Genomic DNA, 17,497 nt, shown 5'->3' on the forward strand with positions numbered 1-17,497 from the left:
TGACCTGGACACCCTGTTAGTTGGCAGCAGAGCAGGCCTGGACCTCAAAGCTTGTGACACTTAATCCTTGAAAAGAACCTAGAAGTGATTTCTGAAAACCTCTCCCTTCCCCATCTATGGAAAGTCTTGGATTTCCTTGATAAAAATCATCCCCAGTCCTGAAGATAGCCTTGGAGGGGCATCCCCATCCACACGGGGAGGGCAGTTGGGGACCACACACCGAGAGTGACTGGAAGTCACCTTCTCCTTGGCAAGCTCACTAATCACAGGCACTGCTCTCAAGTTGCACAGAAGACCCCTAATTCCCAGCTAAATACAGCTTTACTAAAAGTTGAGGGACAACTGATGGGAAGTGGTCACAGAAAGTCACATCTACTAAGAAAATCTGTTCCCACTTTCACTCATTTGAGTTCTGAAAGTGTCACCAAACCAAACTGGTGTCGCTCACCCACTGCGCAGCAAAGCCAGTTTACTGATACCGAGTTGGGGTGAAGGAATACACAGCATTTATTTGCAGGGCGTCAAGTAAGGAGTATGGGTGCCTAATATTCAAAAGACCCAAACTCCCCAGTGGCTTTCACGGAAGGATTTTTAAAGGATTATTTGGAGTAAAGGCTGCAGAAGGCATGACTTTTTTCTGATTGGTTGGTGGTAAGGTAACAGGGTGATGTTTGGGGAATCTTAATCATCAACCTTCTGGTTCCAACCAGTCTGGGGTCTGTATACTCAGCATGAAGATGCCATCTTCCACCAGGTAGGGGGGTGGGGTGCAGGGTATGTCTTAGATCCTGCACAACTCAAAGATATGTGCAGATTGTTCTGAATTTCCCTTGAGGAGGAACTCAGGCTCTGTTTTATCTCTGCACTATTGCCACTACCTTTCTTGTTTGACTACTTTTCCTTTATTCCTGCATTCTTTTACTTTCCTAATTACTAACTGCTTGTGCCTGGTCTTTTGAATTCAGGGAAGGCCTAGGAGACTAAAACTTTTTGCTACAGACAAGAAATGGGGGACACGATGGAGCTTTTGTGCCGAGGAGGGCCCCACAGGGTCCTGTTTAGTTTCAAGAGGGATGTCTATCGGTTGCCTCCCTGCCTGGGCCCATGTGGCCAAGACCATCCTCTTTCCCAGCAGACCAGGAGGTTCCATCAGGCCTGATGGTGATCTGTAAAGTTCAGAGCAAGGGAGAAAAGCCAGGAAGCAGTCTAAGGTCTGTCTGCTAAGTTCAGGCTTCCTCTCCTGGTAATTGACACTTGGAAGGGCTACCCTCTCTCCAACCCTGCATCTCCCACACCCACAACCGCAAGACCTCCCTTTCAGGAAATGCACTGAGAGTAAGTAGCAGAGGGGTTGTTTTGCTATCCTCCTTCATCTTTCCCTAGCTAAGAGACCCAGGGTCCTGTCCCAGTCGGAATTTCTGGCCCTATAGTCAGCAGGTCTGAATATGGGTTTTGGGTGTTCCATTTACTTGCTCCAAGACCTTGGGTCAATTTCTTAATTCCTCTGAGTTTTTGGCACCTCAGCTTCAGAACAGGAACCTAGAAGCCTGCCCTGCTTACCTCTCAGGATTATGACAAAGAACAACCTCATTAGTGTATGTGAAAGACCTTTGTAAACTGTAAAGATTGTTTGAATGAGGGCCTTTATAATTAGGGAATTGGAGCTTGGATGGGCATAGAAATACTCAAAAGAAATGATTTTTCAGAGAATTAGCCCAAACCACTTTGGAGTTGGGAAATAGCTTCAAGGGATCCTTGCCTAAATCTACAGTGGAGCATCCCTGGCAGTTATGGGCTCCCTGAGGGCATACAAGGGACTTACAGAGGGAGGCCTCAGCATAGACCGTCTCCTCTCCTGGGTGGTGTCCCAGAGCCAACGCCTCTATAAGGAGGGCTACCTGCACTTGTGTTGTTGCCAAGGAAATGCAGTGATCTTCACTACAGTCGTTTATTGTGCCTGGTTCAATGAAGATGCCCATAAATATCTGTTGAGTGAACTGAATCCAATATAAGGTAATGTCCATGCTGACCCCACACTCTCTTGAGATCTGCAACTTGTCAGGGCAGAAGTAATAAATATTACTGAGGATTAAACTAATCGGGGGGGGGGTAGAAATAAACAAACCTCTCCAATTACAGGATAATACATACTATATATATTCATTGTAGCTAAGGAGTAATTATTATAGGTATTATACATACACAGGAAAAAGAAATGTGAAAGTAATTCAGTTTCATAAAACTTTACTAGTGACCATTATTTATTTTTAATGGAGGTACTGGGGATTGAACCCAGGACCTTGCGCATGCTAAGCACATGCTCTACCACTGAGCTATACCCTCCCCCACCCCTCAGAGACTGTTATTAATATGTTATTAATTAATATGTAATTAATATGTTATTAATAAAAACCAAGTGGGGCATTGCTTAGGCAGAAAGAAATCACCCACAGTGTTACAACTGAGGTAAAGGATTGAATGGTGATTAGAAGGGGTCAGGAAGGACTTAAGGAAGAGGTGGCATTCGATGTGGGCAAAGAAGGGGAACTGGGAGAATAATCCAAGCAGGGAATCACGTGACAAACGAAACTCTGGGCACATTATGATTAAGTCACAACAGCTACTGCTGTTGAGCATTTGCTGTGCGGGCACTGTGCTAAATGTTTTATATACATGATCTAATTTGCTCCTAATGATAACTGCACGAGGTAGGTATTTTCATTCCCATTCTACATATGAAGAAACTGGAATTCAGATGGTCACCAAGCTAGCCAATGGCAGGAACAGGATTCAGACATTGGTCTGACCCCCCACCTCCCAAGTCCTTGCTCTCTGGGAGTCTAGCACGGATGGAATTATACCCAAGAAGTGATACAATGAAAGAAAAGATAGGAAGAAGACATCTTGCTGATGGATTCTGACATGTCTTCATTTAACATAGAGGTGGGGGGAGCACACAGATTTTAAGGAGGGGAAGAATATGACTAGAAATGTGCATTGAGGTCCCGTGGCCCTAGGGAAGGGGGACTAGAGATCCATTAGAAGACTGGGACCATGATCCAGGCTTGGGTGAGAGAATCACTGCTTGTCATCAAAAAAAGAAACTGTGGTCCTGGGACCAGCAGCCTCTGCACACCAGCTAGAGCTCGTCAGAAACACAGGCTCCTAAGGAATCAGAATCTACATTTTAACTAGACACCCAGCTAATTCTAATGTGCATGGAAATTTGACCAGCATTGCCACAAAGAACAGAAGCTCTGCCTGGGCAGGGAGCACCTGCCTAGAGGGGCACATCGTTTTTTGGATGGCAGATCCCTGAGAACCAGAGGAACGCCAAGGACTCTAGCCCAGGAAAAAAGCGGGATGATTACCAACATTTACCTACAACTATAGGCGCTTCACAGAGCCCTGGAGAGCATGAAGACTACTGTGGCGTCCAATTCTTTTTCCTGAATAATTTAGCTGGGGAGGAGTGGTGAGGAGTTCACAGTTTTAAAAAATTCAAGTCTGAAGCCATGGGCTGTCATTTTAGAGACCTCTTCAGAGCCTGGACAAAGCTTTGGTCACCACCATGTCCAAGGCCAGGGCTCTGTTCCCATTGCCCTCCCCTCCTGCATTGTTCTCCAAATCCCCCAGAGACTCCAGCAGATACCCCAGAGCATTGCAACCAGGCCCACCCTGGCTTCCTTGAGCTGGATGGGGCCTGCCTGACTGCCGACTTTTCTTTAGTCCCAGAAAAGCCAAAATTAGCCTCCCTTTTGTTTCTTTTCCCAGGAGCCTCTACATTGTATCTCAGGAAAGGATTATTGTGCTCTGGGGACCCTATCTTATCATGGGGGAGGTGCTGAGTGAAAGGAAAATGGTCTTTGACAAATTGGTGCAATTCGGATAATCACATGACTTTCCAGTAACTGCCCCCCAGTGCTTCAGTAAGGCTATTGTTTCAGCTCCCAAATATTTAGCCAAGGAGGAGGCTGGGGAAGCTTGGGGAGTGGTCAGAGGTTTGAGAGCTTGACAGGGTGGGAAAAGGATATTTTTGGGTGATCCTCTGGCATGTTGCTGGGAATGGTGATACCAGGAGGCTCTGGCCCTTTGACTTGAGTTCTCTATCACTAACTGCATTCTTAGGGGGTAAGGAGACACACCCTGGGGTCACTGCTGGAATGCAGAGAGCAGGGGAGAGATGCCTTCGGAGGGGTGGGCTTTGGAGGCCACAGCATTTGAGCCTAGTTTGTTTCAGCAATTGCCTGCTCCATGGCTGGACAGGCTGCCTTGCTGACCCCTCTGGGGAAATAGGGTAAAATATTCTTTTACCTCTTACAATGAGTGCTGCTCAGAAAAACAAAAACTGGCACAGGGAGCCAGGGGGCAGATGTGACTTGAACTGTCAGAGCTAAAGGTTTCACACAAAAAATTCAGGGCACCATCAGGCTTTTGCCTTTATACAACTTCTCAAAACTTGCTGAGCCTCCAGGGAGAGAGCGCTCCCGCTGACTTCACCCTGGCTTGCTTAGCCCAATGTCTCGGGGCATTTGAGAGATGAGGTGGTGGCAGCAGGGGCACGTGAGAATGTGTGTTATCGATAGGGAACACTTTTCCCCTGTATTCATGTGGTCATCTGTGTGATATGCCTGTGGGTGGAGGTGGACAGAGGGGAAGGGTGTGTCCAGTCACCGGCGACAGAAAAGAGCCATGAGGTCATCGGAGCCCAAGGCTTTCCTCGCTGACCACTAGTAGCAATTGTGTTCCCGCCTTGCATTCCCAAGGGTTCACCTCCGCTCCCACGGAGGGTTCTGATATTGGGATTCTCGCCTGGGTCATACATTTTCTTCCATTGGAAATCTGCCTCCATAGGCAGATGGGGGTGTGATATTTGGCAAGAGATGTGAGCTCTGACTTTGAGAACTGCACTGATGACAAGTCCCTCCTGTCTGAGCCTCCCTGAGAAGCCCTTTGCCTCTCATAACCCCCTGCTTAGGGATCACTGTGTGGGCAACCCGTTTTGCCTGCACCCTCCTCAAGGGTCCCTTCCTGTGGCATCTCACCAGGATTTGGGATTCCTCTCCACTCCTCCAGAATCAGCAAGACTTGAGAATCTGTATAATAGGCAGACCACCCCAGTGATTCTGCTGCACACTGAGTTTGGGACTCATTGAGCCAGCTGATCTCTAGGGACAGGTTTAGCTCCGATATTGTAGGATCAAAATGTTTTGAGGCATGGCAGACTCCAGGGAATAAGCCCACAGCCTTCTACTGGTACAGGTGGTTTTAATAACCACAAGTCTCCGTCTTCTTACTTTAGTGATTCTATACTCGCCGCATGTTAGAATAATGCATGGGTTTTTTTTTTCTAATTTACATATAATGTGTTTTCCAAGCAGAGATTAGATGTGTGGGATTTCTCCTCTCTTCTCTAACAAGCAAAAAAGTGCTTTAGAAACCCTAGCAGTGGTGCCACCAGATGGGTATGTGTTGGCACCTGGTAATCTCCTGGCTAACTCTCTAATGAGGGCCAACTGCTTAGTGCAACAGAGGACAGACAGCCTTCTGAACAAAGTGGGGTGTGGGGACCCCACGGCTTACCCTTATAGCTTCCTTTAAAAGAGAGGCCTCCCTGGGGTAAGGGATGTACTCAGATGCTTTAGGCCCCAAAGTAAAAGTAAGCTTGAACCCTAGGGTGGATCTCTACTGGGAAGAAGGTGGGAGAGGAGATTCTGGCTCCACCAGCTGGTGGTGCTGGAAGTGGGTCTGACTCAGCATTGCGGGCCAGCTGGTGTCCTGGGAGGAGGCTACGTCGGTAAACTGCTGTATTAGGAGACCATGTCTCCCCTGGCTATGGTTAGCAAAGGGGTAGGCAATGGCCCTTTCTCCTAGGGCCAGCGCTGGACCAGAAAAGCTGCTGGGAGCACCAGTGGGCACCAGCTGAGGATTGGGAGGGGGTAGGACCAGTTTCTAACAGTGACACTACCAGGCAGCAAGAGGTCACAGCGGAAGTCCTGATACCTGCTAGTATTTCTTTGGTGTGGTTTGGTCCAGCATCCATCTATTCACCCATTTAATAACAGTGCTGTGAGGGAGTTATTGTCACCTCTTTTGTATAGAAAAGGAAACCGAGGCACAGAGCTTATAGGGAGAGTAGCTGGCAGGCTGTGAACCAGGCCATCTGGCTCCAGAGCCCACACCCCTAACTCCCGGGCAGGCCTTGCTGCCTCTATAACAATAGCCATTGTTTACCGGGCGCTTACTACGTGCTCATGTGTTCTCTGTGTTCTTTTAGCCTTCACTACTATCTGATGAGGTGGGAACTGTTTTTATTCCCATTTCACAGATGAGGAAATTGAGACGCCAGGAAGATAAGCAGTGGACTGCTCTCTATTCACCCTCTTCCCTCTGCGAACAGAGGCCGGACTCATCCCACCTAATCCTACCACAGCTCCTTCCCTTTTTGGAACTTCTAAGCTTTTAGGGTTCTCAGAAAATTGATGCTAGGTGGGACTCTTGACTGGGGGATACTGAGCTTCCAGCAATAAAGCAAGTACAATCTTTAGTGAGGAACTAGAAAAACAAAGATGGGACGATATTTCTACCTTCAATTTTGTGAAAGCCAACCACACCAACTTCAGGGGTCCCGTCCCAGATTTACTGAATGAAAGGACATGAAGGATGGGGCCCGGAAATGTGAATTTAAAACAAAACCCCAAACTAACCCCAGCTGATCCTGGCCACACAGCACTGAGAATTACTGCCTTTATTCGTAGTAATATTTCACAGCCCCCAACCACGAGGCAGCAGTGTTTCCAGGAACTATTCCCAGTTTCCAAATCCTTCTGCTTAGAAGGAAGCTGCCTGTGGGAGCCAACCAGAGGGAAGGAGCTGGTTCAGGAAGGGGACAGAGAAGCCAAGCACACATGGCCCAGGACTCACATCCACGAGCTCTTTGTTCAAGCCGCCCCCTTGCTTTCTTTACTTGGAAAATTATCTGCTTAAAGTCAGGCTCAAACCTCTTATTCTTGGTGAAGACTTCCCCTGTCCAACCTGCCCTCCCCAGCCTCCCTGCCCTCAAAGGCCTGCACCCTGTGAGCCCCAGCACCAACCTCCCCCAGAGCACAGCCAACCTTTTCCCTCCCCTGTGTTCTCCTCCCACCAAGAAACACTGGCAGGACTGGTGTTATTTCTAAGCTCTCTGGCCCAGCAGAGTGTCAGGGACATAGTAACTCTCAGTAAGTGCTAGTAGAATGAGCATAAGGCAAAGGAAGACAGGAGGGTAAAGAGAGATGAAGAAGCCAGAAAGGGCAAAGGGCAAACTAGGGACAGAGGATGGCCAGTGAAATCTGATTTAGTGCTGACCCCTTGAGAACTTGTGATCTTTGCTCTGACCCATGGGATCCAGGCACTCACCTGGTCACACAGGAACTGTGGGCAGAGGACTGAGAGGAAGGGGAGAATGTTTCAATTTCTCCAGGCATCATTTCTTATCTGTGCTCATGCTTGTAACAACCCTGTGAGGTAAGTAGGGTAGGTGTTAATAATCTAATTTTACATCTGAGTAAACTAAGGATCAAAAAGCGAATAAACATGTCCAAGGTCACATGACTAGGAAGCAGATGGGTTAATCTAGATTCACTGCTAGACAAAAGGAGCTCAGATTCTTAAGGCTGGAAGAGCCCTGGAACATCATCTGATCCAACTGTGGTCAATGGTATATCTTCCCCAAAAGAGCTTAGGGGAGGGGTGATGGAGCTGTGTGGAATAACTTTCGTAACAGGGAACCCCCTGCAATCACTGCAGCTGGGATAGGGCCAAAGGAAAGTTCTCCCTTGCACAGAGCTACACTCCTGCTCTGTAGCACATACCCACTAGCTCAATCATCTCCTTCTGAAGACCAGCCAAAGGCACTGCTCCGTTTCCACTCTGTCGGCTCTGCTCTACCACCCCTGAGACGCCAAGACAGACATCCTGGACTGAGTCAAGGCCCTGATTCCCCTCCCCCCCACCCCGCAGCACTCTGGCAGCTCGCTCAGCCAGGGCACTGACTCACTGACTCCGGACAGTGTGGGTGAGTCACCGCTTGCTTGCGGGGATCTATTTTCCGGTTAGGATATATCAAAGGGGGAACATCCTCAGCCACCCTCTGGCTGTTCAGGAGAAAGTGGAGCATCTCAAAGCATCTCCATCCTATCTCCTCAGAAGGGTGAGGGGTTTTACTCATACAACCTCGTAACAGAAATGTACTCAGGGCCTCAAAGACATCCAGGTTGAGTTGGGCCTGAAAAGAGGGAAAGCTACAAAATGAATTGCTTCTTGCCTAGGAAGTAATGATAATAACTGAAATCTCGATGGCCTTTGGGAGTTGAAGAACTCTTTCATGGGATGTTTTCAGTTTTCACAGCCCATCAATAAGTCAGGTAGGAGGGAACTAAACATATGTTTTGTGAACAAGAATAACAGGATCAGTCTCAGAGCTGCTGAGTGGTGGGATCAGGACCAGCTCCCAGGTCATCTGGGCCTGAGTTCACTGACCTTGCCCCTCGTGCGACAGGGCAGAGTAAGTCCTCGAGACACCACCCAGGTGCTAACAGCACCAGGCACCCACGTGCTGCAGCTCAGGGCTGAGTGCCGGCCCCTCCCACTGGGACTGGTGGCAGCACTTCTGAGCCTGGCGCTTTATTGCGGATTATCTTATCTCAATAGGAAAAGGCAATTCAGGGGAAGAATTTCCTTGTCACGGTGCTCCCGGCTCTCCATTGTCCAGCTTTCTCAGCCACGGTTCATCCCCTGGGTCTGACCATTACTCATATCCATGGAGGCGCCTTATCAGGGCTGTCTAAGATAGAGGGCCTATTTTTCTCTCAGTACCAGACAACCTGGAATCTGTCCACCCTTTGTGGCCTGACATCGGCCCACAATTAGCCGGCTCATAAGCCAGCTGCTCGGGGAAGCGGCTTGAAAAACAGTCCCTAGCAATCCAGCTGTTTCCTTTCACAAAGCCCCCGGATTTCAGGGTCCTCTCCAGGCAAGGGTGATGGAGACCCACCTCTTGGTAAAGCTGACTGTGAGTCTTCACTCCTGTACTTTCTCTCTCAACTTTTCCTCTGAAAAACGTCAAACCTATAGAAAAGTTGCAAGAATAATATAATGAACATGCTTATATTCTTCACCTGGATTCATCTGTTGTTCCCATCTCGTCATGTTTGTTTTACTTCTTTCTCTCCATATACGTATATACCTGAAAAACATAAACTGTTTTTCCCTGATTGATCATTTTAAAGTTGCCAAATCATGATGATTCTCTCCTAAATAGTTGACGTATATACCCTAAGAATAGGGTGTTCTCCTATACAAACATAATACTATTATCACTCTCAAGAAAATGAAATGATAATGTTAGCTAATACACTGTACATATTCTAATGTCCTCAATTGTCCCAATAATCCTAGATAGCTTCCCCCGCCTCCCTTTAGGCCGTTCTTACCAGTACAGTTCTCCAGTCCTTTAGTTTTTTGTTTTTCACAACACTGACATTTTAAAAAAATCCAAGGTAGTTGTTTTACAGAATGTCCCACAATTTGGATTTGTCTGATTATTTCCTCAAAAATAGATTCCCAACTAAAATATTCAGCAAGAGTATTTCACAGATGATGTCATATCCTGATCAGGATATCACAACAGGAGGCACACGATGTCAGTTTGTCCCGTCACGAGACTTCAATGACTTGGCCAAGGTGATAGCCTCGGACTCCCCTCATGGTGACATCCAGAGTTCACCATTGTAAAGACATCCATTTCCATTTGTAATCAACAAAGTGATCTGTGGGTGTGATGAAATAAAATTTGTATTTTAAGGCAGGATAAGAAAATTTAAACATAAAATTCTCTCTCTTTGTCCATTTGGGCCTCTCCCTCCCTCCCTGTATGCATCTGCATTACACATTAACCAGAACCTCTCAAAGATGGGAGTGCCTGCTCAACTGTAAAGATCTTTTTTTTTTCCTCTTTCTTCTGACGCTAGTAAGGTAACTTTTTCAAAGAACAGCATTCTTCCGCAACGCTGTCGGGGTCATGGTGACTTGTGGCTTGCTTTGTACGTGCTTACCTGGACTGTGTATCCTTGGTGACCTTTACATAAAATATCAGGATGTCATTCTGATGTACGATCCTTTGTCTTGAAAATGTATATGACTGTGCCTTTGACTACTAACAGGTAGAACATTCTCAGAACTTTCTGAGAGTCTGTTTCCTGGATTATAGTCCTCAGACTGGCTCCAAAAATTTCCCTTATTTTTCTTCCTAGCTTGTTAATTCAATTTTTGTCATTGGTACTTTGACGCTCTGTTAATATCTTATTCTCAATAATCTTTCACATGCTTTTAGCAACTACTGAGGTCCTTGCTGATCAATTATTATTATGGTGGGTCACTTTGTTTTTACCTAAGAAAGAAATACTCATTACAGACAAGGTATAAAATACTGAAAAGTATAAAGGAAATATAATTTTTACATATACACAGAGAGCAAGATGAAAAACCCATGCACAATACATAGTATAGTTACAAACTTCCCCTTTCTAATGTTTATGTGAATGTTATTTGAGGGAAACATGTATGTATTTATAATCTTTTCTTCATAAAATTCTTAAGCTTATTTTGTCTGATTATATGATAGATATACCAATTGAAAAAGTTTATAAAGCACCAAAAACTATTAAAAAGCATAATATTGATAAATATATCCCTGACAGAGTTACTTATATATATATGCCTTTTTTCTTACTCATACTAAGAACTCTTTAAAAAAAAATTCTGTCCTTTTAATTTTCCTGCCTTGCTTTTAAATAGCAACTTGGATGTCACGTCTTCTCAGGGGCTCGGTCCTGCCTATTTCCCCTGGTTTGGGAGTAGTTGCTATTTGGTCTCCCTTTACCTTTCTTTGGTCTTGGGGAATGTGACTAGCAATGAACTGGAACTACAGCTGCTTGAGCCAAGGGGTTTCTCTTGGAACCAGAGATTTATACTGCAAACATGTAAGGAAAGGGAATTCAGGGGGAGATCTTTTTAAATTGAGGAATGTATTTAACTGCTTCCACAGTCAAGAAACCACTACTATAAGAACCCACACAATCCCTTTACTACACAGGAAATCTCATCATGACTTTTAAGACTCATCTGATATTAGTAAACAATGTTTTAAAAATAATTCCTAACAGTGGCACACACTCTCTTGTATTCTACTTTTGTTACTTAACATTGTCTTTAGCAGATTTTTCTTACAATATTAGAACTGGCAATTCATGTTGTGAGAATAAGCAAGCCATTCAGGCACCAACTAGATACTTTCCAGGTAATTCCATTCTGTTCTTCAGTCTCTGGGTCTATGATCTTTTAGGTTTAATAGCAAAATAGTATTTCTTCATAAAAGTATAATGTTTAATCATTCCCAACAAGTAGAGTTTTGGGTCCTTATCATGTTGTGTGTGTTCGTGTGTGCTACTGTAAATAGTTTTATGAGAACATCTCATACAAATAGATCAGCTTTAAAAGTAATTTCCTTAGGGCAGTGTTCTCAAAGAAATCATCTGAGCTTGTTAAAGATTCCCAGGCCCTGCCCAGATCTATTTGAATAGATATCACCCACAGAGCTTTAGGACATACTTATTCCAAAGTGCATTGCTGGTCAGAAGGAAAGCCCTATGGGATAGCTCTTTTCATACGTGATCAGGCTGCTTTGGATGCACTGGAGGAGAGCCCTTGTTCCAGCTGCCGGTTTAGAAAAGCCCTCAGACTTGCACTGGAGACGCTCCAAGTACTAGGACACCCTGATGAAAGTCAAGGTCAAGTTCAGACCAGGGGAGTGGGCCTCTCCAGTTATCCTGAAAGCAGACATCAGCTGGCGGGGGCTGGACTCAGAAGTTAAAAGCTAGCTCAGGAACAGCAGCGTGTGGAAGGTGCCCTGGCACGGATTCCACAGCAACTCGAAGGATGCAAATACAGTTTTCACAAACAGTTCTTAATACACCAGTTGCCCAGTCCTAGCTGTGCTGTCTCATTAGTCTGTACTTAATGGAAGTTGCAGATAATCTAGCTAAGGAAAAAAAAAAGTATAATCTTTGAAAAGTACAGCTGGAAAGCATATTTGAAATCAAACCTAACGGAGAAAATTCCTAGAACAAACAAAAATAGTAAAGCCGGTGGCCTCAAAAAAAAAAAAAATGCGTGAAAGCAGGACACTGTTGCTTTCCTTCATAAACCTTGCTACAATCTGTTCCCTTTAAAAAAAAAAAGTGTAACTGCACTATATTTAAAAAAAATTTTAAATAAGTTTTAAAACAAAGAAGAGAATGCTTTACAGTACACCACAAAGGATGCTGAACGACCTCAAATACAACAGGAACGGTAAAATAATCTTACAATTATCACCTTAAAAAACCACTGGTGTGAAATGCATACTAGGAGCCGCCCTCGGCAGTTCCCTCGAGGCCTGGGCGCGAAGGCGGCGGCGGCGGCGGCGGCGGCGGCGGCGGCGGCGGCGGCGGCGGCGGCGGCGGCGGCGGCGGCGGCGGCGGCGGCGGCGGCGGCGGCGGCGGCGGCGGCGGCGCGGGACTCGCGGGACTCGCGGGAGTCGGCGGCTGCGCAGTGCGAACGCACCAAGCCGCGCATTTCCTCCCTTCCCGGCAGTCCCCGGGCAGTGGTTTTAGTGAATGGCAAGCTGCTGCGGTTTGGCGGCTTTCCCCCCGGAGAGATAGCCAGTAGGAGCCGGGATTCAATTCTGCCAGAGCGAACAGAGGCCTCCTTCCCCGCTGCAGCTTGAGGAGAGCACTTACTGCCCCACCGGGACGGTCGTGAGGAGCCCAGTGGAGGGTGAGGAGTGGAGGAGCACCCCTGACCCCCCGATAGGGACTAAGCCCTGCTGCAGTCACAGCTGCAGACTCCGAGGACCCGGAAGAGGAGAGCGCTGCCCTCTGCCACCAATACCAACAGCGGGGAAATTTTATAATGGAATTGGGTGGGTATGCTGAGTTCTCCAGATTAACTGAGGCACTTGAAGTTAATACGCTGTTGAATGAAGTGTCCGGTCCAAAAGAAGCGGTCCTGGTCCTGGATGCCCAGCGCCTCGTTTGGCTTTCAGAGTTAGGTAAAGAAAAAGCAAATCAGATGTGCTCTAAGTCACTTGATTTAGCACCATTCCTTGAAGTTCTGTCTTGTCTAAGATTGTCCCTCTCACCTTATGATAACTTTTGGAATAATACCGGACAGGACTGGTAAACATCTTTAAGAGATTTTAGTCACCATGGCACCAAATCTCTTGTTCTTCAAGGCAGAGCCTTCTCTGCCAAAGTATTGACTTGAACGTCAGAAAAAAAAACGAAAGTGGAAGAGAGTAGAACCCTCACAGTTGGAAGATGTAGAGGAGGAGATAAAGAAGGGACAGAAAAAGAAGTGGAGAGAATCTTGGAAATGTTGCAAAATTAGTCTTGAAACACGCCTAAGACATCTCTCTTCTTTTTCTTAATGATTGATACAGAATTCTTTTTCTGTCACCGTAAAAAATAGTCATATATCGTATTTTTTTGATTTTCAGTACTGGAAGGAAACTGCAAAAATTTTAAATGTCAAATGCTGTGATCTTGTCATATTACAGCAAAGCCTGGGTTCTTCACAGAAGGTGAATTTTATTGTAAATGGATAATAAAATCCAAAGAGAGAGAAGTATATATTATACAATGAAACCTATGTTTAAAGTGTATCTGAAATAATATTATAATGTTTCTTTCTTGAGAGTTTATGACGATGCCAGTCTTATGTAGGAAATAAAAATTCACTGACACATTCATAAAAGGAAAAAAAGAAAAGAAACCAGTCCTTTCATTTTACAGATGAGGAAAATGTGACCAGAAAGAGAAATGACTTGACAAGGATCAAACTGAATCAGACCTTGAAACTGGAGTCCAGCCTTGCTCCTTGGCCCAGTTCCTCTCCTTGCTCTGGAGGAGCTCTTACCCCATTGTAACAAACACAATATGAGTTTGGCTCACAAATCTCTTCATCATACAGAAGTACTGGGGGAGATACAGGGATTGGTTCTTCAGGATCTACAGAGGATTTTAAGAAAATCTTAGTGATAGAGCTCTCCCTAAATCACCCAGGCTTCTTTGGGAGATCAAAATGGGTGAAATCCTTTTCTTCTTCTTCTTTTTTTTTTGGAGTAGTTTAAACTACTTGGTTGGTTGGATAATCACTTATTGGGGTTGTAGTCAAGGGGATTCAGTCCTCTGAAACTCCTTCCATCTGTGGATCTGATTCTTGGTCACTAACTGGTTTTCAGGGCATATGTAGCCAGGAATTGTAGGGAGGAAGGAAACTAATCCCTCTTTAATGTCTACTTTGAGTCACGTAGTGTTTTGCATTCATATATGTTCATTTTCTTAATCTTCACAACGAGCTTTCTAAGTAGCTGTTATTCTCAGTTTACCCATGAGTTCACAAAGGTTGGGTAACAAGCTCCAAGCCATGCAGACAGTAGGCAGCACAACTGCAACTGTTACACCATCTCTCATCTCCAGGTGATTGGGCAGATGATCACACAATTTGTTCCCCAGCTTCTCCCCAGTGTAGGCAGCGTCTTGCACTGTTCAGTGAGTCTTCAGGACAAGTAACTCCCATTATCCTCCTAGTCAGACTAACAGTGAGGGATGAAGCTGCAACGGAGGCCCAAGGCAGCTAGAAGGATGCCTGCTAGGAGAAAGGCATTTTGGTTGGCACCTCTTCATGAAGGCCCCAGAGTTCCAGAGCTTTGCATAACAGGCAGATTCCCATTGAACAATGAGGCCACACTTTGCTTCCAAAATTGCTCAGTTTAAAGGTTCACTCTGGATGAAGAGACTTGGGATTCAATTTTGAGACAAGCTTGAACAATACTGGTTTGTGAAGGAAGAGGCTGGGACGATGGGGTCTAGAGAAATGGTCAACATCTGGAGCTCAAGCAGTTTGTGCTGCTCAAAGTCAGCAAGATCATTTGATGTTCTTGAGTGAATGGCCATTTCTATCAGGAGCCAGCCAGTTTCGGGTGCCCCACAGAGCATGAGCCAGCCTCCCCTTGGGGGAGAGGGGAATGTGCTAAAGGCGAACTCCAGGGATGTCATCCTACTCCCACACCTTCTGCGTTTCCCAAGATGAGCCCTCCTCCTGCCCTGCTGTTACCGATCAGATGAAACACGTTCCCCAAGTCTGTACTGTATCCATGACTACATTTCTGCTTCCTGAAAAGTTGTGGCCATAGGGATGTAAAACTCACCAGTCAGCTGTGGTCTCTGTAAGGCATGTCATTTTCCTACTCTGGGATCTTGCAATAGCTACCAGTCACCCACAGAATTAAGTACCAGCTCCCGGGTTCCTTTTCAGCCCCTTCACCCACTCCCTACACCCATTCTGGTCACATCAGATTCCTCTTTCCTTGGCTAGATTCCTCTCTGCCCTGCTTCTAATCCTGTGTGGTTTCCTCTGCCAGAACACTCTCCCAACCCCTGAGCCTCAATTCAAAGTTTCATCTTCCCTCAAAGTACAGCTTTGGTGATTAAGATCACAGAGCAAAACTGACTTTAGCAAACTCTATTACAAGACAAGCACGGTCCAAAGCAGTTGGGTAAATAGGGTGGCTTTAAGTTCACTTCTAGTTCAGAGGTCACACTGGGGATTGGAATCCCTGCAGAGACCTGTGAAACCAACCTGCTTCCGTGAGGCACCCCCTTCATGCTGCTGGACTTGAACTGCCCCTTAGGAGCAATTGGGCAGCTGCAGCTGAGTCACACAGGCTGCTGGGGGACAGCCAGGAACAGAACTGTGTTTCTTGACATTTCCCCCAGATCCTCTCGTGGCAGACTTCTGTGGCTGTGCTGGGATTCAGACATATCTCTGTGCTCCATGGTGAGATACTTCAGTTCACTCAATCAGGATTTATTCATTCAGGTGTTCCCCCTACCCTCGCTCCAAAAAAAATCCTCAAATGGGATTTCAGTGCTTAAATTGAACGCCTCCCACCATGCCTCTTACCCTTTGTGTGCTTTCAGGTACCTCCTGAAGCAGACAGTCCCCTTTACCCGCAAACCCTGCCCCAGCACACACCTTGCCAGGTTGGAGCAAGTCCTGGTACCTAGAGCAATTTGCTTTGTTTGCCCTTGCAATACCAATGATCTTGCAAACACCTGGTTCATCAAACAGTCCTCTCCTAACTTCCAGCAGAAAACTCAAGTGGGTGACTGGAGGGCAGGAGTCAGTTCCCATCAGTACCTGTGATCGTGTCCCAGACCCCCAGAACGTTGGCCCAGCCCTCTCCTAGGCTTAGTCAGTTCTGGCAGAATAGAGCTTCATGGCGATCCAAACATATCAGCTGTTTGTTTGATGAACTCGTTCCTGGCACCTAGCAGATAGTCAGAGTCCAGGCGAATTTAAAGCGAAAGGGAAAAGAAGGTCCAAAGTCCTTTAGATTGTATCTCAAAGCAAGAGTGGTTTGTGAACTTCTAATCTTCAGAACAAACTTGGGGCCTGTCCAGGTCTGTCCACAGGACCCCACGTCTTAGCTCCATTCTGAGCCATGGTGCCGACCAGCCAAGCTCTGTGACAGCTCCTTGTTCCTCATTTTCATGGGCAGCCTCGGCAGAAGCTTAAATTCCAGTCATGGGTGTCACTGCAGGTTGATCCCTGCTCAGATCCTGACAAATGCTTGACGGCTCGGAGCTGTTGAGCTGTCTCCAGAAAGTGTTACTCATCAGAGGTCAAGTCCACTGGCTTCACAGACCACTTGTGCACCTGGGATCTGAGCATCTGCATGTTATCTTTGTTCCTTTCAAGGTTTACATCTTCAGGGTCCCACTGTGGAGAAAAGATACAAGAGATACCTTGATGGAATAGACCCTTTTCGTCTCTTATGATTCCCCCAACAAGAGCTCCAATCCTGGTTCTCACGGCCCAGGCCCAGACGAACAAACAGATAAAGACAGGTTAACCAGGCCTGTATTTCTAGGACCTAATAGGACAAGTAAAACTTAAATCAAGGAATTAATGGACAGCCACCCTGAACAGACCAGACCTACTTCCCCTCCCACTCTTTTTTCCCCCTGTCTTCACCAAGTCCTTCTCTAGTGAGGCTGAGTCATATTCCCATTATCCTGAGAACTCCTACCTCCATGCCTAACTCGTTCCTGGAAAAGACCAGGCAAATTCAAACCATTCTTCAGGGCCCAGGTAAGTTCCTCCTCTTCCAAGAAGAGGGCTGCTTCCCCCACTGAGCTCTCACCCCCTTCTCTCTTTGTACTGTGTGTACCACTGGTTTGCAGCTAAGCGACGCGCAGCCGTGCCCTGTCTCTGGGTATCTGCCTTGTCCTCTCACGTAGGTGACACAACTCCTTAAGAGCAGGGCACTGGTCTGCCCTTGCCCCCACATGGTGTTTCCTTCTGAGGTTAGCAGACTAGTCAAAAACAAACACTTAAAACTTAATTCAGAGTT

At 46.3% G+C, this 17,497-nt stretch overlaps 1 protein-coding gene across 4 annotated transcripts in view; it reads right to left on the minus strand.

Annotated features, from left to right (window-relative positions):
• Positions 1–13,755: 13,755 nt before the first annotated feature.
• TMEM44 (transmembrane protein 44) overlaps positions 13,756–17,497 on the minus strand; it is a 30,803-nt gene continuing 27,061 nt past the window's right edge. For 2 of the 4 annotated variants that reach the window (XM_072962996.1, XM_072962984.1), the window contains exon 10: positions 13,759–16,863. In XM_072962996.1, the coding sequence (XP_072819097.1) occupies positions 16,753–16,863 (111 nt within the window). In that variant the 3' untranslated portion in view covers positions 13,759–16,752. Of the gene's footprint in view, positions 16,864–17,497 lie in introns of all 4 variants that reach the window. The other 2 variants (XM_072963001.1, XM_072963000.1) reach the window with 2 other exon arrangements.

The sequence above is a fragment of the Vicugna pacos genome, chromosome 1 (genome assembly GCF_048564905.1).
Source record: "Vicugna pacos chromosome 1, VicPac4, whole genome shotgun sequence".
NCBI classification, from domain to species: domain Eukaryota; kingdom Metazoa; phylum Chordata; class Mammalia; order Artiodactyla; family Camelidae; genus Vicugna; species Vicugna pacos.